This window comes from Lissotriton helveticus, chromosome 7 (assembly GCF_964261635.1).
Source record: "Lissotriton helveticus chromosome 7, aLisHel1.1, whole genome shotgun sequence".
NCBI lineage: Eukaryota > Metazoa > Chordata > Amphibia > Caudata > Salamandridae > Lissotriton > Lissotriton helveticus.
This window is the reverse complement of record NC_136068.1, coordinates 986,145,997-986,173,448: the sequence shown is the minus strand read 5'-3', so window position 1 is coordinate 986,173,448 and position 27,452 is coordinate 986,145,997. Positions and strand designations below refer to the sequence as shown.

Genomic DNA, 27,452 nt, shown 5'->3' with positions numbered 1-27,452 from the left:
ATCAAATGTTTCCGTCGCGTTGGTTTAAATGAAGTATACAAAACTACAGGCCCCAGAATGCACTTGTCTGTTAAATGAAAGGTTAGACCTGAATACATGGTGCGGCGGCGTAGAGCGAGATAGGGCCCCTACTGTGTCAGTTTTCTTTGCGTGGGAACAAGTGACTGTGTCCAGTTGATACAGCAGCACATATAAAAGATAGTTTATAATATTTACGATCGAGTCTCCAGTCACGCTGCTGCCTTGATTGCCTACCCTAGCTGATTGTCGGCAGGTGTGATTGGCAGCTGATTGGCCTCACCTGAGTTTACCCGCGCACGGACGGCTGTAGGGTCTGTCGCACACACTGCCTGCCTCGCGGACTGAGTGTCTCCACTGAAGGGAGGTAGTTTCCCTGGCAGGATGGGTGGGTGTAGAGCACTGGTGGCGCTGTCGTTATTCTATGGTTTAGTGTCTCGTACGGGGGCTCTCGGGACCCTCGATGAGTTGGTGCTTGATGGGGGCCCCTACGTGTTGGATTGTGGTCTCCAGAGCCTGCAGTTTGTTCTGTCTTCAAGTCACACAGGAAAGCTTGCGCCTATGATCACAGCTAAGGGTGAGTAAGGAGAGTAAACTCTGGAAAATAATGTATGGCCAATCCCTTCGGGCCACCCTGGGTGCGTATGACGTGTTGAGCAGAGTGGCTTCAGTCGGCCTTTCTGCTAATGTTCATGTATTGCTCCATCTGTCACTTGTCCATGCTGCTGATATGCGGGTGCTTGAATGGTGTAGAAAAGGAACCTGCAATAAGCTATTTGTACCGCTTAATCCAAATTGCAGGTACCAGAATGCAATGGGTTCGCGTTCAGATGTGGTTACCCATGACACGTAAAGAGAGATGTCTGTTTTTTTTAGCTAAAAATCATCTTTAAACGTAAACATGAGATTTACGGGTTCTGCAACTGGCTACACAGCCCCTCACCATATTCCTTCATTGTAATTAAAACTTGGAATTTTTAGGTCTGGCGTTAGCGAAGACCTTTTGCAAAACGTTATTCATTTGTTTATTTATTTTAGCCAACTCTCTTTGCCCATTGGCATGTTGTTCTGTCATTCACGTTTTTCGTCAGCCCACTACATTATGAGGCAATGACTCAGCCAATGTCTAATTTCACTGTGAGTGATGGCCTTATGCTCTTTCACAAGGGATACAGCCACACAAACTACATTTATCTATGTATGTTTGCAGTTTTCATACACCACGGACTTGGCCTGAAAGCATTGGAGCGCTTCAGCAAGAGAGCAGAAATGAATCTCTGGTTAACAAACATCATAGAACAACGTATTAGCACAAGAAGCAAAGCGTTCATACCTGAAATAACCTTATTGGATGATAAGTAATTGACTAACCTTCAGTGTAAGTCAGCAGAAGGTAACCAAGAGAGCAGAGAGAACCAAAATTTCCTACGGAATGCAGATGATGTTAACATAGAAGATGCGAGCAACAATCCCCACTTTAAGCCAGAGGTTTTTGAAATAGGAAGGGTGTGAACAGACAAGAGGTTGTGTGAAGGGCTGGTAGGAGGTATATCCAAAGCCTTGTTGCATTAACAGAGAATCCTCCCAGAGTTCCAGAGACCGTTTCCCACTCAGGTAGGAGGCAGTGGAGGGTATTAGGAGTCATGTATCCAGTCTTAAATTGGGCTTTTCTTTTTGGACGGCGGACACTTGGGGGCCCGTGCTGCAGTCTCACTGAGCGCCGCTTCCTCCACCACGCGGCAGGAGACTACAGGACCCAGGAGGCTCGGCGGTGACACGCCCACCGGCAAGCGCACCCGGAGGCGCTGAAAAGGGAGAGGGGAGCCCTGACAAGCGGGGGCTTTTCTTTTTGGACGGCGGACACTTGGGGGCCCGTGCTGCAGTCTCCCTGAGCGCCGCTTCCTCCACCACGCGGCAGGAGACTACAGGACCCAGGAGGCTCGGCGGTGACACGCCCACCGGCAAGCGCGCCCGGAGGCGCTGAAAAGGGAGAGGAGAACCCCGCCTCACGGGACGCACGCGGGCGTCGCCGGGCAGAGCCCGGGCAGAGGGCAGGCCGTCTGTGGCCATCCGGGGACGACCAGGGACGGGACGGGCCACCTCCCTTGGCACCACGAGTGAGTACGCCTAAACTGTGCAATTCGGAGTTAACCCCATTGTTTTTAAATAGGCTTATTGTCTCCTCTGAACTACCACCAATTATGTCTATCCAATCCACCCTACCAGATAACTACTTATTGAAAGTGGTTAACAGAATCAATACGGACAGAAGGAAATCGCTAGGGAAAAGTCCCATGCAAAAAACGACAATGGACTTGCCCCTTGATCTTAATACTGATGCTACCAACACGCCTATTGTCACTGTGGCCACTATTACAGCAACAGAGTCTGATATCACTATCATTAATGCTGAGTCCATTGAGCCATCTGATAGCGTGACGGTATCGGAAGTTGATCAGAATGAGACCTATGAAGGTACCCCTAGACAGTCCATCAGGGCCACTAGACTTATGAGAGCGTGTAGGAAAACTGCTCCAAAGCGGGGAAATCATCATCCTGGCAGGAAAAATAAAAAGGACAATATCGACAAGGAGAACATTGAGAATATAGGGGATTTAATGAAAGAAAGTTGTGTTACTATTAAGTCAGATCAAATAGAATTGTTGGCGAACAATATTGATGATAGACTTAAAATGATTGTTGAGCCATTGATATCCAAGATCGAGGGTCTGTGTGCAGAAGTTCTGAGATTGCGAGATATGGTGGACAAGCAGTCTGTCACTTTGGATAAAGCCCTGTTAATTAACAATGATTCAACGCGCCCAATCACAATATCTACACAGGAAAGGGCGCAACTATGTGATACAAATAGTTCTCATGCTATTGCTACTACTAGTGAGCAACTACCCAAAGAGTTACCTGCACTAACACAAGCCCATTAGTTCAGGGCATGGGTCAACCCCCTCAGTTGCAGGGAGCAGGGTCAACTAGTGTAGCTAAGGCTATTACAAACCAGACGATTAGACCATCGTCTTCTATAGGTAGGGCGAAAACTGTTCGGGGGCCAGTACCGACAGCTACTCCAACTGCTACAGGGGGGACCAACAGGGCATCAGTGAGGATTAGCAAGCGCCCGGTTGAACTCCCCCCCCCGATTGTGTACCCTATGTTGTAGTACTAACGAATGTTCCGTCCGTAACCCAGGCCCAATTTACCCAGGAGTCGGTGGAATCACTAAAAAATAAAGCAATCTCCTGGCTACATCGACACTGTGGTTACCCAGTTGGCTACTCTGATCAGATTATCTCTATCAGAAGAGTCAACTGGATAGGTAACACAAGAAAGACCTGTGTGGGTGACTGCGTGATTATTAATTTTAAACATCCGCAACATGTTGCGACGGTCCTACTTAGAGCGGCTCAATCACGCAGTCTGAGACAGATGTCGTTGCTAGGCCATTGGGATATTTTTATAATCATCTCAATAGGTCTACATTTGTAAATAACGGGGAGGGCTTACAGATCTTTAACAACCGCCAACCCACTGTAAATAGACCCGGGTTACCTATGTTCGGTTTTGGACCCCCGGAGGGCTCACCTACTACACCGATGTATATGGTGAACTCGGTGCTAGGTGGGAATAGATTTGCAACACATGCCCCTAATTTCCCTCCTGCCCATGAAAGTACCCTGTCACCAGTTAATGGGATGTTTTACCAAGTTCCAATCCAAAATAGATACCAGTCGCTAAGTTGTTTGGATCAAAACGACTGACATAAGATTAACCCAGCACATGGGAGCGGTGATACTGGAGGACAATCTACTTCTATATCTGTAAATGAATTGGATAATTATGCGATTGTGGATTGTATGACTATTGGGGGAGTGGAGGAGAATTCTAATCACATAGAGCTTTTTAATCCAGATGTTAACATGTCCGTAACTGTTGACGAAATGCCTAACGTCAATCATGATAGGGACAGGAAAACCTACTATATCGCTAGCTGGAATATTGCAGGGGTGATGGCCAAGGTAGAAATGCTGGGATGGAAGGATTTTATTGATTTATTCGACATCATTTGCCTACAGGAAACTTGGTGTAATAATTTCAGGGGCATTGATGGTTTTGTAACCTACGAGCTTTCCGCTATGGCTTCACCACATGGCAGATCCAAAGGAGGGCTGCTAGTACTGATTTCAGTCAAATTGCCAGTTTTAGTGAAGAAGTATGTAAAAGTAGGGGTTCACTCACAAATCCTATGGCTATCACAAGAAGGGGGTAGAAATATACCTTTGATTAATTTCTACAATAACATATTTGAAGGTAATAGGCATGCACTCATTAATGAGTTAGACAAAGTCGTCTGTAATGTTGTGCAAAATTTTAATGGTGTTTTTGAATTTATTTTTGTGGGGGATTTTAATGTAGCGGTTTGCCCTCTGTCCTTTCAGAAGTTATGTGGTGTGTATAATCATTCGGGGGAGGCTGAGGTCCATTTCCCTCATCATTTGTATGGCGAAACCCTGAATAACTTTCTGGTAGATCATGACATGGAAAATGCAAAAAATGATCTAGGAGAAAGTATACCAACATTCAAAGGGAGGGGGGCAAATACGGTTATTGATTTTATATGCATGTCTTCTAATCTAATCCCTAAGTGCTCTGAGCTCAAGGTGGTTGATGTAATGCTTAATTACCACAATTGTTTAATTATTGAAACTAGAATTTGGAAGCATGCCACCACAACCAATAGGGATACTGTTGTTGTTAACATCGAGCACCATAGGGCAAATGGAGTTAGGTTGAGGTGGAAAGGAGAAAAGGCCGCTGTAACATCAGAATCCATCATTACTAGCTGTTTGACGGATATTTCGGCAATTCTCGAAGAAGAGGAAATTGCGGTTGCCAGTATTGCCCATTTCGATAGTATTAATTCAACTATCAATAAGAAGTTCACAAAAGAGATAGGGCGCAAAACTAAACAAAATAGGGGCTGGTTTGATCATGCCTGCTCAAATGCCCGGAATAATCTTAAGGAAGCTCTTGCAGTTAAACCAAGAGATAAGAGTCTTGTGATCCGACTTAGGCAGGATTTTAACCATGTCCTTAAACGCAGAAAGGCTGAATTACAGCAGGAAGCATGGGCTAAGTTAAGCCAAGCAGCAGAATTAAGGGACTGCACTTTGTTCTGGTCGACGGTTAATAGCCCATTCCTCAAGGACGAGAAGGCACCAGAGCTCACATCAAACGTGAGTATGGAGTTATGGATCCAGCATTTCTCTAATATATTTGACTCGGGTAAAAAATTAGTTTCAGTTGGGAACGGCAGGCCTATCGTTGCTTTAAATATCACTGTGGACGAGGTTATGGCCAGCATAAAAGCCAGTAAGGGAGGGAAGGCCCAAGGACCTGATGGGATACCCATAGATGTATATAAGACTGCCCCGGAGATCTGGGGCACACTGCTGGTTAAGATTTTTAATACAGCAGTCAGTTCCGAAATACCTTCTACTTGGGTAGAATCAATAATTATCCCTATCTATAAAAAAGGAGACCGGGGCGACGCAAAAAATTATCGTCCAATATCCCTACTGGACTCATCGGTTAAAGTTATGAGCCGGGTCCTCTTAGTCAGATTAGAGGAATGGGCAGAGACCAATGAGATTTTAACTAACAGTCAGTTTGGGTTCAGAAAAGGCCGTGGCACAATCGAACAGTGCCTGAATCTGGAACTCTCAGTCGGGAAATATACCCAGGCTAAGAAAGGGTCTCTATATCTTTGCTTTGCTGATCTAAGCAGTGCTTTCGATATGGTAGACCATGCCATACTGTGGGCTAAACTGATTGAAATAGGTGCCCCCGATGGTATAGTTTATTTTTTGGCCCGCCTGTATGAAAAACTTAGTACCAGTGTACGGTATGGACCTAATGGGGAATGCACGAGTAGATTCGGCATTGGGAGAGGAATCAGGCAGGGGTGCGTTTTAGCACCCCTGCTTTTTACACTCTTCATTATGAGGTGGATTCAGTACTGAAGACAGTTGCGGCTGACGCGCCTAGAGTTAACAACCTGAATATCCCTGTGTTACTCTATGCGGACGACGCTGTACTGCTGTCCAGGACCCCGTTGGGTCTTCAACGCCTGATGGATAAGTTTGTGCATTTCATCAAAAACAGGAAGTTGGTGATCAATAGGTCTAAAACCTATGTGATGGAGTGTAGGTCGGGTAGAGCTAAACCGAAAGTTAATTCTCGCTATTACATCGAGGGCGAACAAGTTTTAAAAGTTGATAATTTCTGTTATCTAGGCATTAACTTTTCAAAAAATGGTAGCTGGGATATTGAACATAAAGCAGCTAAAACTAAGATGATCAGGAGTGCCAATGGGGTTTTTGTATTTGCCAGTAAGTTGGGGAATAGACGCATCATGGACATGTTAAAAAATTTCCAATCCAGATGCTTATCTGCTGCCCTGTATGGGGCAGGAGTTTGGGGTGTGACATCAGCCGGGTGCCTCCAGGTGGAGGAGAACAATTTTTTGAAAAGGCTCCTGTGCTTACCCAAATCTTCCTCTAACATCCTGGTTCATAAAGAAACTGGGATTCACTTTTTGAGTGATTTAATTATGTTAAGACCCCTATTACTGTGGCGCTCCGTTTGGCTGAATGAAGGCACCTCACTGAATAGAGCCATCATAGAGGATTGCCTTTCTTTGGACCAACACCTGATGATCCCGTGGATTAAATACAACATTGATAATTTTCAAAAAGTTTTTGGTTTCAATGTGTTCAATGATCGGTATTGTGCCTCTGTTATCTCCAAGTCTAATTTGAAAACTATGTTTTTGAACTCTTGTGCGGAAAAACGTGCTTTGGAAGAATTAAACCAATCTTCATGTAAACTGTATAATAGCATGAATGAGTTTATTGGATTTCATCCATATTTGAAAGAGGTGACCAGAGTTTCGGACAAGTTTGTACTAACCAGATTAAGGATGGGAACCGTACATTATCTGGTTGCGTGCCCAATTGTAAAAGTACGACCAACTGGTCCCTGTGCTTGTGATAACAAGTCTGAACAGAGCACTATGCACTTTCTCTTGTCTTGCCAACTGTACAGTGAATTACGGAAATTCTACCTTAAGCCCATTCTAAATAGATTTGGAGTAAGAACAATTATTGACTCGATGAGACTGCTTTTTAACCTGCATCATCCGGACATTTGATTTTTCACAGCAACTTTTGTACTTGGGGCTATAAGTATTAGGAAAAGCATGTGTTTTTAATCATTTTAATTATTTATTCCAACCCGCACTGGACAATTAATGTATTATGTGTCTTTGTTACTTTTCCTTATTATGAAATGTATGTGTATGTAACTATCTGTGCTTTTATGGACATGTTTTCTATGTTCCGAATAAAGCTTTATGAAATGAAATGAAATGACTCAGCCAATGTCTAATTTCACTGTGAGTGATGGCCTTATGCTCTTTCACAAGGGATACAGCCACACAAACTACATTTGTCTATGTATGTTTGCACTTTTCATACACCACGGACTTGGCCTGAAAGCATTAGAGCGCTTCAGCAAGAGAGCAGAAATGAATCTCTGGTTAACAAACATCATAGAACAACGTATTAGCACAAGAAGCAAAGCGTTCATACCTGAAATAACCTTATTGGATGATAAGTAATTGACTAACCTTCAGTGTAAGTCAGCAGAAGGTAACCAAGAGAGCAGAGAGAACCAAAATTTCCTAACGGAATGAGGATGATGTTAACATAGAAGATGCGAGCAACAATCCCCACTTTAAGCCAGAGGTTTCTGAAATAGGAAGTGTGTGAACAGACAAGAGGTTGTGTGAAGGGCTGGTAGGAGGTATATCCAAAGCCTTGTTGCATTAACAGAGAATCCACCCAGAGTTCCAGAGACCGTTTCCCACTCAGGTAGGAGGCAGTGGAGGGTATTAGGAGTCATGTATCCAGTCTTAAATTGGGCTCATGTATTGATGGAGAACCATTGCAGGGTGCAAAGCATAGGAGAGATGTAGTTGAAATTCATGTGACATATCGCAAAGCAGGTAGCTGTATGGAGTACTGCTCTCAGAGTAGCAAGATGCACTTTCAGAAGACCAGAATGGAGTGAGTAACCTTAATTGAGTCTGGAGTGAAACAGTACCTGGACCACTGATTTCACATCTTGCTTGGGAATGAACTGGCTGAGCCCCCAGAGCAGTATTAACTGTTGCCATGTGCTTTTGGCCAATGCTGAGATGTCTCTAGAGGTCTAGACAGTCGTCCAGGATTAAGCCAAGTGACCCAGCATTCTCCACAACAGCTAGTTCACAGATCAGGGTATAGAAGCACTACAGCCAATCTTGCATAGGGAGGTTAACCATTTTTAGAGAGATTAGTTAAAATCTAGTTTTAGTTGGAGTGAGTTTTAAGTGATGATTCAGTTTGGAGGAGAGAAGGCCAATGTGTTTAGGTAGATCTGGGTATCCTCCACACATTGATGGTAAATAATTCCATATTTTTCTTGGCACTTCACTTGGAAATTCAAGTTAAGGATTAAACTGGAGAGGGGAGAGGATAGAGCCCATTGTTCTAAGTTGGGTTCGCCTGAAACACAGGTCCCCATTTTGGCTATTTGGTAATGATTAACTAAATAGGAGTCAAACCACTTTGGGTCTGTCCGGTTCAGGCACATCCATTCCTCCAGGATGTTGATCAGAGGATTGCGATTGACTACATCAAAGGCAGCTGAAAGGCCTAGGATAACGAGTAGATATGAGTTCATTGAGTCTAAGAGGCAAAGAGCCATTCAAATTTTGCAGAAGGGCAGTTTCTGTGGTTTAACCCTGCTGAACTGGAAGATGTCAAGAAAGTTATTGGACTCAGTGTGGAGTGATAGCTTTGATATTAAGTACCTTTCTAATACCGTCCCTAAGAAGGGAAGTAGTGACATCTTGCAAAAGTTGTTCAGGTCATTGTTGTCTGCATTTTTTTTCCCCTCAGGATAGCGAATACCTAATCGATTTCAGACTATTGGGGGGGCATTCACGTAATTTGGTTTTGTGTAAATATGTGAAATTTAGGCAACATTACACAAAATTCTGCTCAATTACGCCGAATGCAAATCGGTCTTTTCTCTATATATTTTAGTGTAAAATTCATGTGTGGATTTTTTCCATGAGGACTCATTTAAACAAGAGGACTGCGAAGTCGGTCTCGTTCTGTTCCTCCTGTGTGTTTACACTAAATTTTTACTATGAATTGCATGTTCGCTGTAAATTTCTGCAGTGAATGCCGCAAAATGACCCAATTTCGTTTAACTAGCTTAATGCAAAATTACAGAAATGATAACATAATTGAAGTTTCACCCAGGCCTAGAAAACACTTTAAGTGAGGAGGTTATTGGGGTGGTCCAGTATGGAAGCGGTACATTGGCTATTTCTTTGTTCAGTGAGCTAAGCAAAGCCTCAGAAAGGGTGACTGACTTGAAGATTGTGTTAGCGAAAGACCAGGAGCCCTGGGCTTTGCGTATCAGTGTGAAATCATGGGGAGCAGTGGATTTTGGCAGAAGTGGCTGCTCAATAGACTTGGATTGCTCTACAAAGGAGATGGGAAGTTCTTCACATTTAGATGTTGGTGTGGAGTTTGTTTGATAAGGAAAAGTAGCATTGGGTCCTTTTAACAGCAACAAGCATGGATTTAATGTGGCTAGATTTAGCATCAAACCTATTTCTTTTTTAAATTTTTCTTTGTGTAGTTTTATGTAGCGCAAGCATGACACAATGGTTTCGGAGCACTTTACATGAGCACCAGTTACATTACACTAGGACACTTTAATTTGTTTGTAGGCCGGAAGAGATTAAATGGCTTGCCAGTTCCAAAATCTGCATCCATGGCCATGTGAGATTTGTAGTTTCTTCTAGTGGCCCGACAACAGTAAGTCTTAAGGATGAGGGTTAGTGTGTTCAGGTTTTCTCTAAATGCCTCAGGTGACTTATTCGGTAAATAGATCCTCCAAGAACCAGGTAAGAGAAACTTGGGCCGTTTTTTTTTCTTTTGCATTTCATTGGAGCATATTCAGTAATAAGGCTACCAATGCACTCATATTCTTCTGTTGTGGAATGGATGTAAATTTTTCTTTTTGTCATGATTTTACTCTCTTGAATTGGCCAAAAGTTTTTTGAAGGGCCACTGATAGCTTTAATCACTTTCTTGTGAATTCTTGTGCGGGAGGGGCTATGGTGTGGGCGTGGTGCTCCCGTACTTATGACTGCTCCACGCTGTCATGAGTCACGGGCGGCGTGTGCTCATAATGGCATGGAGCCGTCATGACCCTGCCCACTCACAAATTCGCCCGCACAGGCAGGGAAATTAGTTCTGCGTGGGCGCAGCGACATGACAGCTACACGCCGTCATGAGCACACGCTGCCCGTGACTCAAGACGGCGTGGAGCCATCATGAGCACGCAGCGGGTTAAGACATTTCTGGATTGTGGAACCAATCCACTGGAATTGAGCCTTCGGGGTTCATAAGTGTTCACTTGGAGATGGTGAGATCGAGAATAGAGCATTCGTAATGTGTTGGTTGCTGGAGGAGATTGTTATCCTGTAGAAAAGAGAACAGATTCACATGTTTATCCCCCCCCCCCCAGTGAAGACTAAATTCTACAAGGATGAGGAGGGCTCCAAGCTGTGATGATATAAATCCAAAGCATTCCTCGATGAGTTTGGTTTTCATTCGAAGGATGATATTCATGTCTGTATGATGTATATTATTAATACAAATAAAACTCTTAATCTCCCGTACCTAAAAAAAAAAAAAAAAAAAAAATCTGGTGCTCCTATAAAGTGCTCCAAAACCTTCAGGTCGAGCCTGCGCTATACCAAATCTTTAAAAAATCGATACAAAAAAAGTACATTTATTCCTTCTGAGATTTGTGGTCTAGTGGGGCACCAATTAAAAAAGAGAAGCATTGGAAGGAAGTGATATCAATTGAAAGTAATTTGCTGCTAGGCATGCTTCTATGACTTACTTCGACCCCACCACTTTGTCTGGTTTCATTGTCACAGCCAATAATAGACTAATGTGAAGGGAGGAGACTAGGACTTTTCTTGAGCATCTTTCAGCCAAATTTCGTTGAGGACCAGGATATCCATGTTGAGGTTAACAATATAGTTTAAAAGTTGCAGGGAGCGTTTAAATACGGATATGCAATTATGTTGCATGCATCGTAGAGTTCAGTGAGTAAACTTAAAGACTGGACATTTTGGCCATTCAGTGATAACCTCAATGAGGTTGAGTCCCTTATTCCTGGTGGGTGAGTATGATGAGGGTCGTCTGTGGTTCTAGATGGGTTGGATGAAGGATGTATTCTTAAGAATGGTTATGCGGGGTTTGCTGACTACATAAAAGTTCCCATAGCTTTTGCAAAATTGAAGCAGATCATAATCCAGTGAGGGAATTGTTCTGCTGGTCCTAGGTTGGTGTTGCTTTTAGGTAGTTTGACACCCCTGTACGAGTTCTTCAGGGAGCGAGCACTGAATTGGGGATAATGGGGCAAACTGTAGTTGAGTGTGTCCGCGAGGATTAGAGTTGAGAAACTGCTTGTGACAAGGAGTTAATATTCTTTAATAGAAAAGTAGGAGAGGCTACAAGCTAGAGCGAAGAAGCCAGAGGAGGTATAGTCTGAAGTGTTCTAGAGGGATCGATAAGCAAGGAGTGAGTTCAGGAGATGTGTTCAACTCAGTTGTCTGTGATGAGGTTGAAATCAGACTAGAAAGGTTGGTATTTATGTCGGGGCCAGTTGTAGTGCTCCACAGTGGCAGAAAGGTAGAAATTAGGATATGAAATGGAAGGCGAGGGATGGCTGTGGTATGCTAGCTGATGTGGTTGCTGTATTGCTATTGGGGGGAGGGGAGCAAGTTTAATGGGTGAGCAAAAGGCAGATGATTAAGAGTTGGGAGGAGAAGCAGGATTGGGGGTGGGTGTGTTGATTGGAGGAAGAGTGTGTGGTGATAGCAGCCAAAAGAGGTAGGTTTTAAACGAGAGGGCTGACGTGTAGAACAGGTGGAATGGAGAAATTAATTGGTGGGAGGTGAGATAGGAATGAGAAGGAAGGGATAGCAGTGAGATAGGATCAGAAGAGTTTCTAAGGGGAGAAGATAGCACGAAGAGTTGTGGTATGGCTGTTCAGGGGACTGTTCAAGGGGAAGTCAGACAGAAAAGTTGCTGGGGTAATGAGAAGTTAAAAGCAGTGGTGTCATTGGATGGGTTGTTGTGAGGGTATTGGGAAGAGAAGGAAGAAGGGATATACGTATTTTAGAACCGAAGGGGGTCATGTCAATGGTAGGCAGATTGGGAGTATGGAGGTGTGATCCGGGGGAGGAAGATAGCCAGTTGCGGTCGTATCAGGGTTATATTGGTTAGGAACTGGGAGATCACAGGGTGCCATTGGAAGGGGTAGGCTACTTGAAGTTGAGAGATTGAAAAGGGTGATATCAAGAGATTGGATCTGCATTTTTGGATTGGTGCATAATCTTTCCATTAACCAAGAATAAAATAGCCATTGAAGGGGTGAAGCCTGCAGCCTTATGCTCAAACGGGATGACATTTATTAAAGAAAGGTTTGGGGCTCGGTGTAAGGTGCTGTCCTATTGGTCCTTATTGTTAGTAAAAAGTAGAAGACATGATTTGAGGAATCCCTGCCGAGCACAATGATATTAATCAGCCGTCATGGTTTCTGGAAATTCCATTAGAATCTTATGTTCTAAATTGTTATGAAATTTTTTTGCCAATAGATTTGGCGGAGATGTGACTTTTAAGGAATTGACTGCAGTTTTAGTGAGGTGTTTTGAGGGGGTAGAGGAGTCGCAGATTGGCATAATGACAGATTTCTTGCAAGGTTGGAGAAGCTAAAAAGAAATCGTGGAGTAGGTAGCACAAAATGAATCTTGACAGAGGGCAGAAGTTTATGATTGACTGGAGGGAGACTTCTTATTGAACCTGCATTAAGCGGATTGCTGAGTGAACTCTTCTTCAAGAGGGAAGAAGGGTCTTTGCTCTCTTGCTCTGGCTGCAACGTGTTGAATTGCTAGTCAATAGGTCTTGTTCTATCTGGTGGGTTTTCGCACTACTGGTACTGGGCCTTATGTTGGCAGGATGACCTTGTTTTGATGAATGAGAGGCTTTGTTCTGAGCCGAAGGGCCACTTTCTAGAAAGCTAATATAATGAAGGGTATCATCCAACACTTCAAACCGTTCTGGTGGTTAATGGGTTTCTCGCTGCCGGCTGGGGATATCCGAGGCCTGCCTGAACTCCACTTGCCTTCCACCTCCTACATAGTGGTGGCCGGGCTCATTCCTAACAGTTGGCAGGACACAGCTAGATGTGCCAAACACCCATAGTGTCTGGGATGGTCCTGTTGTGGGACCGGAGTCTCTCTGGAACTTGTAGTTGAATACTGGGGATTGATGAATCATCATGGTGCTGGAGGGTCTTGTTGCATTTTGGTAAATACACTGAGAATTGATGACAGAAGCACAGGTTAGACTTGGTGTTTTGTTTCCTCTGGGGATCTTAGCACAAACCTTGATGCTTTGCAGAGGTGGGGATATTCCCAGGATCCTAGGCTGCTGAGGGTCTCCATCTAGGTGGCCCTCTTCATTCAAATTCCCATTCTGTCTCCGAGATCATCAGAGGCTTAGGCACATGGACACACAGGTCTGAGGTGTACAATGTCTGCTACATTTGCATCACAAAAAGAAAACATTTTGATGCACTTGGAAGCATAATGTGCTCCACTTGCTCTCTGGGACTCCCTCTTGGGGATGCTCTACTTTGCCCTCTCATGGGCCTTACTCTCTCCCTTTCTCCACACCCCCCTCCACCTGCCCAAGGCAGCAAGACGTGTGTGCTCTGAATACTCTTGATGCTAGGCAGACATGTAATGAAGAGGTAAATTAAACAGTAACATTAGGTCTAACCTCTCTATCAAAGGGAGGTCTTTTTTTTAACTATAGTAATCCAAGACCCCTCCTTCTTCAGAGCCAGAACCCACTATGGCAATAATTGCTTTTTGAGAAAAAATACTTTTGCTTTCAGACATTTTTAATTTTTACTTTATATTGGTGAGTGCCTGGCCTCTCCCTCAACAAATAAGCAACACCAAAACTATTGGCTTTGCAATGGTTTGTTTTAGTGGGTGGTAACAACCCAACATAGTGCTGGTTTGTGCCACTCTGTGTGGATTTATTTGAATCACTCGTCTAAGCCAAATCACCACAGCAGGTAGGATTGCTACTAGTGGTTCCATGGTGAGGTCCGGTTGAAGAGGAGATTACAAAGCGAAGGAAATCTGATGTGACGGCATAATCACTACAGACACCAGTGTAGTGGTTAAAAGTCTGCTTTAATGCAATAGGTCTTTGTTAAGTGAAGCAATGACTTTTCTCAGCCCCCTGAGCACGTAGAAAGATGGGAGACATATCATTAATCCCCTTTCCAATAGTACCCCTCCCCAGTGGATCCCTGCTTGGGGATTACCCCAGGGGGGTGATCACCCAAGCAGGGATCTACCCACTAGACACCAGGGAGGGGGGGAGCGACCCATTGGGCAAGGGCCTTCGCTCCCCCCTCCCCAAAAACAAATTGGCATAATTCAGTCTTTCTGCAGATGAGGGCAGTAGTCCCAGAAAGCTCACTAAAAATCAGGGATTTTTTGTGGGGCAATTACAATTAGGGGTGGGGCTGCCCAAAACGGGCATGCCAATGCCACCCCAATCAAAAATGTCAGCCTTTCTGTCTCCCCTGGGGGCACTTGGGGACAGTAGCCCCCAATCTGCCCCCCCAGGGGGCAGAAAGCCCACTAGAAGCCAGGGATTTTTTTTATTCATGTAAGGGTGGGGGCTGCCCTAAATGGGCATGAGAATACCCCCACCCCCCAGAGAAATTCCAGTCTTTCTGCAGATGGGGCAGTGGCTCATGATTTGCCCCCGGGGGGGGCGCAGAAAGCCCACTAGGCGCCAGCGATTACACTGGCTTTTTTTTATATGTGGGTGGGGGCTGCCCAGAATGGGCATACAAATGCCCCCGCCCCCACAAAAAATAGCAACAGTCTTTCTGCCTCACTAGGCACAGACTTTTTTTAGCAATGTGCCTACCTGTGGAATTTGGGCCGTAGTGTAGATGGCACATAGGGAAACCTAGCAAACCTGTACATTTCTGAAAACTAGACACCAAGGGGAATCCAGGATGGGATGACTTGTCTGGCTCTCACCAGGTTCTGCTACCCAGAATTCCTTGCACACCTCAAACTTTGTCAAAAACATATTTTCCTCACATTTATGTGGTGGAAAGTTCTGGAATCGGCATGGGTCCACAAAATTCCACCCACCCCGCATTCCTCAAAGTCTCCCAAGAAAAATGGCACCTCACTTGTGTGGGTAAGCCTAGTGCCCGCGACAGGAAACGGCCCAAAACACAACATGGACACCACATTTTCACTGTGAAAACGGACCCTTTTTTTGCAAAGTGCCTAGCTGTAGATTTTGAACCCTAGCTCTGCCGGCACCAAGGGAAACCTAGCAAACCTATACATTCTTTTAAACTAGTCACCCAGGGGAATCCTAGATGGGGTGACTTGGCTGACTCTCACCATGTTCTACTACCCAGAACCCCCTGAACACCTCAATTTGTGTTAAAAAAACCTATAACCTCACATTTCTGTGGTGGAAAGTTCTGTGTGGATCCAGATAATTCCACACATTCCCCACTACTGATGGTACTTCACTTGTGTGGGTGGGTGGGTCAAGTACTAGCGACAGGCAAGGGCCCAAAACCCATTGAGGAGACATCAAAATTACCTATCACAAAACAACCTGGTTTTGCAAGGGGGGGTCCCATGAGTTTTTGGCCCTGGGGTCAGCGACCATCTGCGGAAACCTACCAAACCCACACATTTCTGAAAACTAGACACCTGGGGTAGTCCAGTAAGGTATGGCTGGCATGTGTGTCCCAACATTTTTCTACCCAGAATCCCTTGCAAACCTCAAATTTAGTTGAAAAGAATCACTTTTGTTCCTCTGATTTCTGTCTGGGGAAATTTCTGGAATTTGTGTGGATCCACAAAATTCCACCCACCCCACATTCCTCAAAGTCTTCCGAGAAAAATGGTACCTCACTTAGGTGGGTGGGTTAAGTACCCGCGACATGCAAGGGCCCAAAACCTATTGAGGCAACATCAAAATTACCTACGAATTACAACCTGGTTTTGCAAGGGGGGTCCCATGAGTTTTTGGCCCTGGGGTCAGCGGCCATCTAGAGAAACCTACCAAATGCATACATTTCTGAAAACTAGACACCCGGGTGAGTCCAGCAAGGTATGGCTTGCGTGGGTCCCCCAACATTTTCTTATCCAGAATCCCCTGCAAATTTTATTGAAAAAAATTGTTCTCACATTTCTGGGTGGAAAAGTTGTAGGATCACCGGGCTGACACAAATTACCAACTACGCAGCTTTCCTCCCGGTCTCCTGATAAAAATGGTACCTAACGTGTGGGTAGTCATAGTGGCTGAAACAAGAAATGGCCCAAATCGTACTGTGGTGACTTCAAAATTCCCTGTAACAAAACTACATGGTTTTGGGCACCGGGCTCGCCGCCATCTAGGGAAACATACCAAACCCACACATTTCTGAAAAATAGACACCCGGGGAGTCCAATGAGGTATGGCTTGCGTGGATCCCCTAACGTTTTCCTACCCAGAATCTCCTGCAAACCTCAAATTTAGCTGAAAAAAAACACATTTTCCACATTTTTGTGTGGAATCCCCATGCCGGCACAAATGTCCTACCTCACAGCATTCTCCTTAGTGTCTCGAGTAAAATGATACCTCACTTGTGTGGGTGTCTATGCCGAATGGGCTATAAATGCATTTTTAAAAAAAATGTTTTGGGCTCGTCACAGGCCCTTGCCCCATGCACACAAGTGAGGCATCATTTTACTCGGGAGTCTGAGGGGAACGCTGTGTGGTAGGACATCTGTGCCGGCACAGTGATTCCACCCAAAAATATGTGGAAGTGTTTTTTTTTTCTAGCTAAGTTTGAGGTTTGCAGGGCATTCTGGGCAGGGAAACATTGGGGATCCACGCAAGCCATACCTCGCTGGACTACCCCGGGTGTCTAGTTTTAAGGAATGTGTGGGTTTGGTAGTTTCCCAAGATGGCTGCCGAACCCGGGGCCAAAAACCCAGGTTACCCCCCCTTGCAAAACCAGGTTTTGTGATGAGTCCTTTTAATGTCATCTCCATACCTTTGAACTCTTACCTGTCGCGGGTACTTGACCCACCCACAAGAGTGAGGTATAATTATCGGGAGACCTCGGAAAACGCTGGGTGGTAGGACATTTGTGGATCCATGTAGATTCCAGAACTTTCCCAGACAGAAATTTGAGAAAGTTGTTGTTTTTTCCAGCTAAATTTGAGGTTTGAAGGGGATTCTGAGTAGGAAAACTTTGGGAGAACCACTCAAGCCATACCTCGCTGTGCTCTCTCGGGTGTCTAGTTTTCAGAAATGTGTGGGTTTGGTTGGTTTCCCATGATGGCCGCCAAGCCTGGGACGAAAAACTCATGTGACCCTCTTCCCCCCCCCCCCCCCTTCAAAACCAGGTTATTTTCAGATACATAGGGGGCATCTGCGTTTTTGGTCCCGTGGTCCGCACTTGTGTTGGTGGGGCAAGGGTCTGTGACTGGGAAGAGCCCAAAACATAGGTATTTAGGGTAGAGCACCGACAATTCTACGCACTACATTTGTTTAAAAATTTGTTTTTAGCCAGTTCTGCATTGGACACCCACACAAGTGAGGAATCATTTTACTCTGGACACTAAGGGAAATGCTGTGGGGAAGGACATTTGTGCCGGCACGGTGATTCCACGCAAAAATATTTGGAAAATGTGTTTTTTCCAGCTAAATTTGAGGTTTGCAGGGGATTCTGGGTAGGGAAACTTTGGGGGCGAGCCTATGGCCAAAAAACAGGTGGCCCCCGCCCCCCCAAAACCAGGTAGTTTTGTTATAGGTAATTTTGATGTCGCCGCAATAGGTTTTGGGCCCTTGCCTGTCGCGGGTACTTGACCCACCCACACAAGTGAGGTACCATTTTTCTCGGAATACTTTGGGGAATGCGGAGTGGGTGGAATTTTGTGGATCCACACAGATTCCAGAACTTTCCACCACAGAAATGTGAAGAAAATGTGTTTTTTTTTTCTAAATTTGTTTATTGGTATTTAAAAAATAGAAAAGCGTAAACAAAACAATAACCATCACAGGAAGTATCAAAATACATATCATGGACAAAGTGCATGTTCTTTCTTACATTCCATCAGCAACATTTTGTGTACCGGCGTGTCATCTATGGCGTAGCTCCCCTTGCGGCCTTCCCCAAATTGTGTGCGGACACATCAGCCCAACACAACCTCTAGTGGACATAGCCCCTCCCACGTGCCTCGTCATTTGTTTCCACAGATGCCCAACCAGCCTCAATTCGCATCATCTGACAGTGTGTCTACAGCATTCGCTTCCTCAGTCGCTATGCTCTCATCTACTACCAATTTCGTGTGTCCCCCCATCATCTCCAGAGTCGTTCTGTGCATGTCTATGCTCCATAAAGCAGGACCAAAACTTTTTAGGTCTATTCCTGGGTGGTAACAATTCTCTATATAGTTCCGTCTGTGTACAGCAGTACATCATTTCCCTGGTCCAGTGTTGCAGTCGGGGGGGGGGGGCCCTCATCCACCTCATTACGACGCACCTCTTCGCAAGCAAGAAGGCCATGTCAATCAACCGTCTATGCGCCGTGCGCAGGGGCTTGGGATATCCCAATAGCGCTTATAGAATATAGCCTAGCTATTAATCTAACGGGTGATTTGGCAGTCACCACGTAGTTGAAGGCTGTGACCGTTTGTGGCTCCTCCATCTCTTCTCCCAAAAGTGCCCTCAATGCATGCCGAACTCTGTGGAACTGAAATCGCCCCAGCAGCTGTCCGCCATCTGCACCTGCTTCAACCTGATCCCAGGAGCGTACCCCCTCCCTCGAACAGTCCCCCCCCCCATCGTGTGTACATTCAGGTCGTTTAGTGCTTTCCTCACTGCCCTTTCCCTACATGGGGACAGCCAATAGGCCCACTCGATCGCAGCTGCCGGTGGGTACAGTAGGCTGCACGCCTGTGCCTCCAGAATGTGGTGCCAAGCGTGTACAACCGCGTTCAGGGAAGCCAGTCCGCCGGTCTCTCGGAAGAGTTAACAGCACCGGGCAACGGCGTGGGGTCGGCAACTAGTGCTTCCATACGGACGTGTGGTACGTCCTTCGGGCCATGTATCCAGTGATATGCAGGTGCAGCCTGCACCGCTCTGTAATATAACTCCAAGTCCGGGGCATTCAATCCTCCCGCCGCATAGGGCCTTATGAGGATAGACCAAGCAACCCTGGACTGCTTCCCCTCCCACGCCAGGCGGACCATGAGAGCTCGCAGCTGTGCAAAAAAGTTCATGTATATGTTGCAAAACAAAAAAAGGAGTCAACGCAGATCTATCATCTTCATGAGGGCCACTCTCCCCAGAAGAGGCAACGCTATCCACCTTTCAACATCGTCTTCTAATTTGGAGATTGCAGTGCCATAATTTTCCCTCAATAGTACATCCGGATCAGTATACAAACGGATCCCCAAATAGCGCACTGAGTCAGTTGTCCATTGAATGGGGTATTCCGGGTCGAATCTCTTCGTAGCCGGAGTAAGTGGGAACATTAAGGGCTTATTCCAATTAACGTGTATACCGGATAGTGAGCTAAACAGCACCACTTCACGTAAAACCGCCGGCAAGTGGGTTTCCGGGTCTTTAACATATAACAGCGTGTCATCCGCATATGTCGAGACTATCAAATTGTACGTGGGGAAGCGGATGCCTCTATGACCATGGTACTCTCGTAGGGCACAGGCCAAAGGTTCTGCCACCAAGGCATATAAAATGAGGGATAGAGGGCAGCCCTGCCTCGTGCCGCTTTCTATCCGAATTGGTCCAGCGAACCAACTCGTACCCGAGCCATTAGAGTGGTGTATAGCGTAGCCAGAAGGTCAAGGAAGAGTTGACCCACTCCTGTGCGTCGCAACACATGCTGCAGAAAAGGCCTTCTCCATGTCCAAAAAGACTGCCACCGCTGGGACCTCTGGGCGCGTATGCTGGGAGGCTGCGAAAACTGTTCTCCGATTGTAGGTGAGGTTCCGCTCTGGGACAAAGCCAGCCTGCTCCAGGGCCACCAACTTGGTAACCATAGGGCGAAGTCAGTTGGCAATCAACTTGGCAAAGCGCTTTGCATCGACATTTAATAGCGAGAGGGGTCGAAATGAGGCGCATTCACTTGGATTCTTGCCTGGTTTAAGAATGGTCACTAAGATCGCCTCCCGCATCGTGGGTGGCATGGTGCCCGACTCAGCCATGTCCTCAAAGAGGGCGAGTAGTCTGGGAAGCAGTAGATCCAAGAAGGCCTTATAAAAGGCCACCGTGATTCCGTCACTGCCCGGTTCCTTACCGGATGGCATGGTAGAGAGTGCCAATACTTTCTCCTCTCTTTCAATGGGTCGCACTAGGTACCTCTGGTCCACATCCGTGAGCCAAGGCATCTTGATATGAGTCAAGTACTCGAGAATGCGCTCATCAGATGCAGGGCTTCTGGAGGCAAACAGATCTGCATAATACTTCTCAAATTTTTCCGCCACCTGTGCGTTTGTGAGCAGCCTCCCCGAATCTTCACACCTCATCTCTGGTACCCCTCCGCCTTTCCGTCCCTGTTTCACCAGCTGCGCCAACACTGCGCCTGGCCGTTCGCTTTCCCCGTATGCTCTAGCTGTAGCATATTTCCCTAAGTTTTTACCTCTAGGTCTGCTGCCTCGTTGTAGTCCCTCAGCGTATCCGCGATTTCTCTAGTAAGGGCTTCGCTGGGATTATGCAATTGGCTACTCTCCAAGTCTGAGTTTTGCATCCAATGTCTGTAACCTACTCCTAATCGATTTTAGAACCCCCGAGTGCTTGGATATAGTGACCCATCTTACGTATAGTTTAAACGCCTCCCAGACAGTTTGTATCGACGGTACCGACCCCTCGTTGGCCTCAAAGAATGTGTCAATTGCTGTAGCCAGTTTCTCCTTAACCACATGAATGCTACAGCAATTCATGCTCTGTGTTGCAGATCCATATTTACCATTGTTCATGATGAGCTCAGCTCGTCATCAGCACACAAGCAGTGTACTGCATGACGAGCTGAGCTCGTTATGAGCATGGAAGGGATTAAAGGAGGCATCCAGTAAGGAATAGGGGAGAAAACGCTACGTGAATGGCGGGATCCGTCTCTCTGGTGTAGCTATAGAAATCAGGACCGGGGAATGGTCTGAGTACGTGCGGGGTAGTACCTCACATCGCCGTATGGCCGAAGTTGGATACTGCGTGGCCAACCAATAATCTATTCGTGTATGTATGTTGAATTGTGCAGAGTAATGCATGTACCCTCCCTGCGTGGGATATCTGTCGCCATACGTCTCTCAGGCCCAAGTGCTCCATATGCGGTTCCAATGCCCTAGCGGCAGCAACGGAACGTCTACTAGGGCCATCCGACCTATCCACATGAGGGTGTCTGGTCATATTGAAGTCCCCGCCCCAGAGTATTTCCCCACCCGAGTATGTCGCAATCTTAGCTGTAAGTTCAGAATAAAACTCGGGGGTTATCATAATTGGGCCCGTACATGTTACCCACGCAGAACTCTAGCCCTTTACTGCTGCATCTGGTAATTGTGTACCTGCCATCCCCGTCAGTCGCTAAAGGTGTCCATGTCATGCGCGCTTTTGGGTTTATCCATGTAAGTACTCCCCTAGCATGTGACGTGAAGCATGCAGCGTGGATGTTGCCTGAGAGTCCCCTATATCTGAGTATGGGACTATCTGTGGGCAAATGCATCTCTTGCAAAAGAGCTATGTCCACTTCGTACCTAGCTAAGTACTGTAGACCTTTCCTGACTTTTCTATGGTCATTAAGGCCTCTTATGTTCCACGTGATCAAGGTCAGCTTGTCTAAAAGTGTCTCTGTTCTGACCGGTTCAGATGTCATCCCTAATCCAACTCGCGCCCTAATGAAATCTGCGCACTTTGTGTCCCTGAGTCGTCGGCAATCGGCCTGTGTGTCAAGATATAAACAAGAACCTCAACAACCCAACTGTCAGCGTGCCGTCGTCTCCAATCCCTTTCGGCACCACTCCCCTCCCGCGCCTGCCCATCCCCAACTAGGCCGCGAACCCCCTACAGTCCCACCCCCCCCCCAGTTCTCCCCCTCCATGCAAACAAAAATCCCCCCATACGTGTTGTACCCTCTCCAACCAAAGTCTGTGGAATACACTCGTGGGCAGAGGTAGCGAGCCAAAGTCTAGTTCTATGAATCAAATAAGAAAACTCTCATGCTTATTGCCGCCCCCGCCTCCCCCGTCTCGGTCTTCCAGGTTCTTGAGCATGCCCTTTGTCTATAAACAGCAGCGCTCGTCCTACTCCGTGGGCAGTCCCTCAGGCACTGCAGCAACTCCTACAGAATCTGTCCATTCCCTGGAGCACCTTGGCCCCAAGGACAGTAGCATTGTGACAAGTGCGCAAACTGTCAGCCCTGCTCCTCGAGGGAACTCCCCGCTTCCTCGGAACCTCTCGCCTCCTTCCTCCACTCGTTCAGCGCCTGTTGCAATACTTTGGGATCCGTGCATATGAGGCATTTTCCCTGTCGGTTGATGCGCAGCTTCGCCGGGTACAACATAGCATAGTCGGTCCCCATGTCCCGCAACTGTCTCTTCATCGGGAGAAATTGGCGCCATGCCTCCTGTACCTTTGCAGTAAAGTCCGAGAATATCGAAATAGTGGAGCCCTCATATTGCAATGGTTGCTTCTCCCTCGCCAATCGGAGTGCTGTGTCGCGATCCGTATAATTTAACAATTTGGCGATTGCGGGTCTCGTGGGACCCCAGGTTTGGGTCGTGGGCCCAGAGAGCGATGCGCCCTCTCTACAACGAACCTATCTGAGAAGACAGTGTCACCAAGTAATGTTTTGAGGAGCTTCTCTATGAATAGCTCCATGTTGCCCGTCTGCATGGTCTCTGGAAGGCCTGTAAGTAGAAGGTTGCAGCGTCTAGAGCGGGCTTCTAAATCTTCCGTCTTATCCATCAGGGCCTGCATGGCTCTAGCCATCTGTATGTGATCCGAGTCTAACGTGGTCTGCGCCTCCTCCACCTCCATAATGCGCCGCTCCACCATGTCCATACGTTCCGCTTGCTTGTCTAGGCACTCTGCCATCTGGTCCATGCGGTAGGTTAAGGCAACCATCTTGGTACCCAATGACGCTATGCCTCCCTGTAGGCCTTTCTCCATGGCGATCAGTAGCCCTCTGATATCTTGCGAGGTAGCCTCCTCCGTCTGTTCACTTTGTTCAGCATCCCTGACTGTCGCGGTATCCGCAGCCTTGGTACCTTTAGGATCGAATGACAGCTTTGGCTGGGATCTGTCCGTGCGCCCCATGGTGATGGCTCCAGGCACAGTCCTGCCGTCACGAGGTAGCCGAATCTCCGCGGCTGCAGTACCTTCCTCCTTGATGCTCTCCAGTATGCACTGGCTCCTCTCGGCTGTCTCAACTCCTCCCGTGTGCCGGCACCCACTCAGTGGCATATAGGTGTGGGGGGGAGCGGGTGGGGGGAAACGAGGCCCACCTGCAATCCTAACACTGACCACTCAACACAGGCAAAGAAGTGGCCAGCTTGCTCCCCAAGTCTGCATGCAGGGACGTCCCCCTCTCAGGAGCCAGGTGGAGCAAATATCGCTGCCCCCCGGCATGCAAGATGGCGGCCGCCTGCTGTCTTTCTGGGTGCAGCCAAAGTGATTTCTACGCCGTCGGTATCCAAGGAGACACCATCCCAGACTGTTACTGCAGCCCCGTGTCATGGGATAGCGACGACGTGTGCATGAGCTCGCTCCGCAGAGGCTTCACTCAGGTCCCAGTGCCCCGTGTTGGGGCTTATATCTTCAAGACCCCCTGGAAGTACAGAAGGGCCCCGCACACCACCGCAGCGCCAGACCCAACTCAGACCCTCCTCCGGGTGCGCCAGTAGGCGTCCACCCACGGCCCGCGCCTCCACGGGGCGCCTCCGGACTCACAGGGGCGCCGTCTGTTCCTGCAGCAAAGTCCACCGGGGGGGGAGGGGCACTCTCGTCCGTGCTCCTGCACCGCCACCGGGCTGCTCCTCCTCAGCCCCTTCTCACCTCCTTCTCACCTCCAGGGCGCAGCACTGCTCGGCCTCCTGATGGGCTTCACCCGCGATCTCCGCGAGGCCGCAACCACACAACGCCGGGCAGCCTCGGCTCTCCCTCACTTGAGGTCGCGGCTCGCGCGCGCCCTCCGCTCCGGGCCGCAGTCGCAATTTCGGGCTTTAAATGCCCAGCTGGCGAGGCAGAGTCACACGGTTTTGAGCCCCGCTGGTTTCCGCCCTCGGGAACTGCCAAAATCCGCAGCTGTTTGTCGGCTTCTGCCCAGGATAAATGTACGGATATTAAACGACATGGGGGAGCTCGCAGACTATGCGGTCATCTTCGTTGCTGGCTAGCTCCGCCCCCAAGAAAATGTGTGGTTTTAAAACAAATTTTGGGGTTTGTAGGGGATTCTGGGTAACAGAACCTGGTGAGAGCCAGACAGTTCACCACATCCTGGATTCCCCTTGGTGTCTAGTTTTCAAAAATGTGTAGGTTTCCCTAGGTGCCGGCAGAGCTAGGGTTAAAAATCTGCAGCTAGACACTTTGCAAATAAAGGGTCCGTTTTCACTGTGAAAATTTGGTGTGTCCACGTTGCGTTTTGGGCTGTTTCCTGTCGCGGGCACTAGGCCTACCCACACAAGTGAGGTACCATTTTTACGGAAGACTTTGGGGAACGCAGGGTGGGTTGAATTTTGTGGATCCCCGCAGATTCCAGTACTTTCCACCACAGAAATGTGAGGAATATGTCTATATTTTTTTATTTTTACAAATGTTTGTTTGCAAGGGATTCTCGGTAATAGAACTTGGTGAGACCCAGTCAAGTCACACCATCTTGGAGTCCCCTGAGAGGCTAGTTTTAAAAAATGTATAGTAAGTGCCGGCAGAGCTAGGGTTCAAAATCTACAGGTAGGTACTTTGCAAAAAAAGGGTCAGTTTCATTGTGAAAAGAAAGTGTGTCCATGTTCGTTGTGAGCCGTTTCCTGTTGCGGGCATAAGGCCTACCCACACAAGTGAGGTACCATTTTTATTGGGAGACTTAAGGTAACACAGAATTGCAGAGCAACTGTTATTACTTATTGACTTTCGATGCATTTCTTCCTTCCAAATGAAAGACAATGTGTAAAAAAAAAAAGTATTTTTGAAAAATGACCTATAATTCTCATGCTAGTATGGGTACTCACAATTTCGAAAATGTGCAAATATCTACTGTTTCTAAACTCCATATTTTGTTACAATTTCAGAAATACATAGGTGTCTTTCAAACCGATTTATTATTTTTTTTCTTTTTTTTTTTTTCTCCATGTATATATTTTCCCAAATTAATTGCTATATACCCAGTACATAATACACCATTGCAAGACATGGCTCAGTTATTGGCTCTGGGTTTGTCAGGTTCTTGGTGAACCTACAAGTCCTATATAACCCCACAACCAGAAAGGACCAGCAGATGTGACGGTATATTGCTTTCAAACAGCTTTCATAATTAATAGAAGTTACAGGTGAAAATTTTGACACACATGGCTGTTTTATTTTTAAAACTAATTTTCAATTTGTTCTACTTTCAACTGTTAGTTTCTATAAAGAAACCTTGAAGGATCTACACATCACCCCTTGCTGAATTCAGAATTTTGTCTACTTTTCTAAACTGTATTGCGTTTCAGGATCCATTATTGCTTTCATACCCATTTCTACCATTAACTGGAAGGAGGTTGAAAGCACAAAAAATAGTAAAAATAGGCTATGTCCCAGAAAAATGCCAAAACGGTGTAAAAATGTTTGGTTTTCTGACAAAAATCTGCTTGTCCCTAAAAGCTGGGGGAAATGGTGATTTCAGCCCACAGCCCCTTTGTTGATACCATTTGCAGGGAAAAAAACAGACTTTCATCTGTAGACCTTTCTTCCCATTTTTCAAAAGAATACCAATGTAGCTATATTTTGGCTATTTTTTTGGGTACCCTCCAAGGGAATCCACAAACCCTGGGTACCTTTACAATCCCCATGATGTTGGAAGAAAAGGACACAATTTTAACGTGGATACCTTATGCGGTCAAAAAGTTACAGGGGCATAAACACAAACTCACCCAAGTAGCCAAAAAAGACTTGGCACAGGGGAAGGCCTAGCAGCGAAGGGGTTAAAGGAATATAGATAGTAAGGAAATTTTCCACAAATTTCTGGAAATGTCAGTCAGGAGATGGGGATATTTTTTCTTTATCTAGTCTGGTACTGCAAATGTTAATGTATCCCTGGCTTTGTAATTTGTCTAAGCCCATTTAAAATGGTAGGCTTGTTTTAAACATGTTACTGTCTCTTTTGGAGGTGAAATTAAGACACTCGGATCTTTCCTATTTTATATACAGCTTGTCTTGTAATATCTGCAATTGAGTGATGGGTTTGGGAGGTAAAATTCTGGATCACTTATCACTTAGTGTTAGCAGTTTGCCGTCAGCAAAAGTTTGTTGGTGCTCATCGGTTCCAAAAGAGAGCCCTAGAATTTCTTGGGGTTGCTGGCAGGCAGAAGGCTCACTGCTCACCAGAAACAAAATTAGGGAGAGTTGGAAACCTTGTCTTGTCCCTCTTTGCACAGGTGACAATTGTCCATTTAAAGTTATCTTCGCAATCAGACTTCAGCTCTAGCCTGAGGATTTAACCAGTCAATCTGGTCAATGCCTTCGTCACATCCAAGACAAAGTTAACTGGAAACTGAATTTCATGGTGGGTAGCCTGTCCCACATTTATGTTGTTGGCATGTCCATCACTGATAAAGTTCCTCTGGTATAGTTGGACCAAGCTATTCCTTAGAAGTTCTATCCTGGAGTCCAGTATTTTCATGTGGGTTTTCTTTTGTGTTGATATTTGAGTTATGGCTCTGTAAGGAGAGCATAGAAGCAAGTTCTCTCCCTCGCTTGAGCAGAACTGAGACCCCACCCCCCCCCTGCTTGAGTGTAACTATTTCTTGGCAATATTGTTACATAGTTTTGTAAAAATGCTCACCAGTTGAGGAGAAAAACATCTAGACGTTTCCAGTGTAGCCATCCAGGGCCTTGTACATATTAAGAGAGCGAATGATGAGGAGTTCCTTATCCTGTCATAGGTACACTGAGAATTTC

At 46.4% G+C, this 27,452-nt stretch overlaps 1 protein-coding gene across 1 annotated transcript in view; it reads left to right on the top strand.

The window, feature by feature from the left end:
• The first annotated feature begins 231 nt into the window (after window positions 1–231).
• LOC144767171 (zona pellucida sperm-binding protein 4-like) overlaps window positions 232–27,452 on the top strand; it is an 89,053-nt gene continuing 61,832 nt past the window's right edge. The window contains exon 1 of the mRNA XM_078650741.1: window positions 232–595. Within this exon, the coding sequence (XP_078506867.1) occupies window positions 403–595 (193 nt within the window). The 5' untranslated portion in view covers window positions 232–402. The remainder of the gene's footprint in view (window positions 596–27,452) is intronic.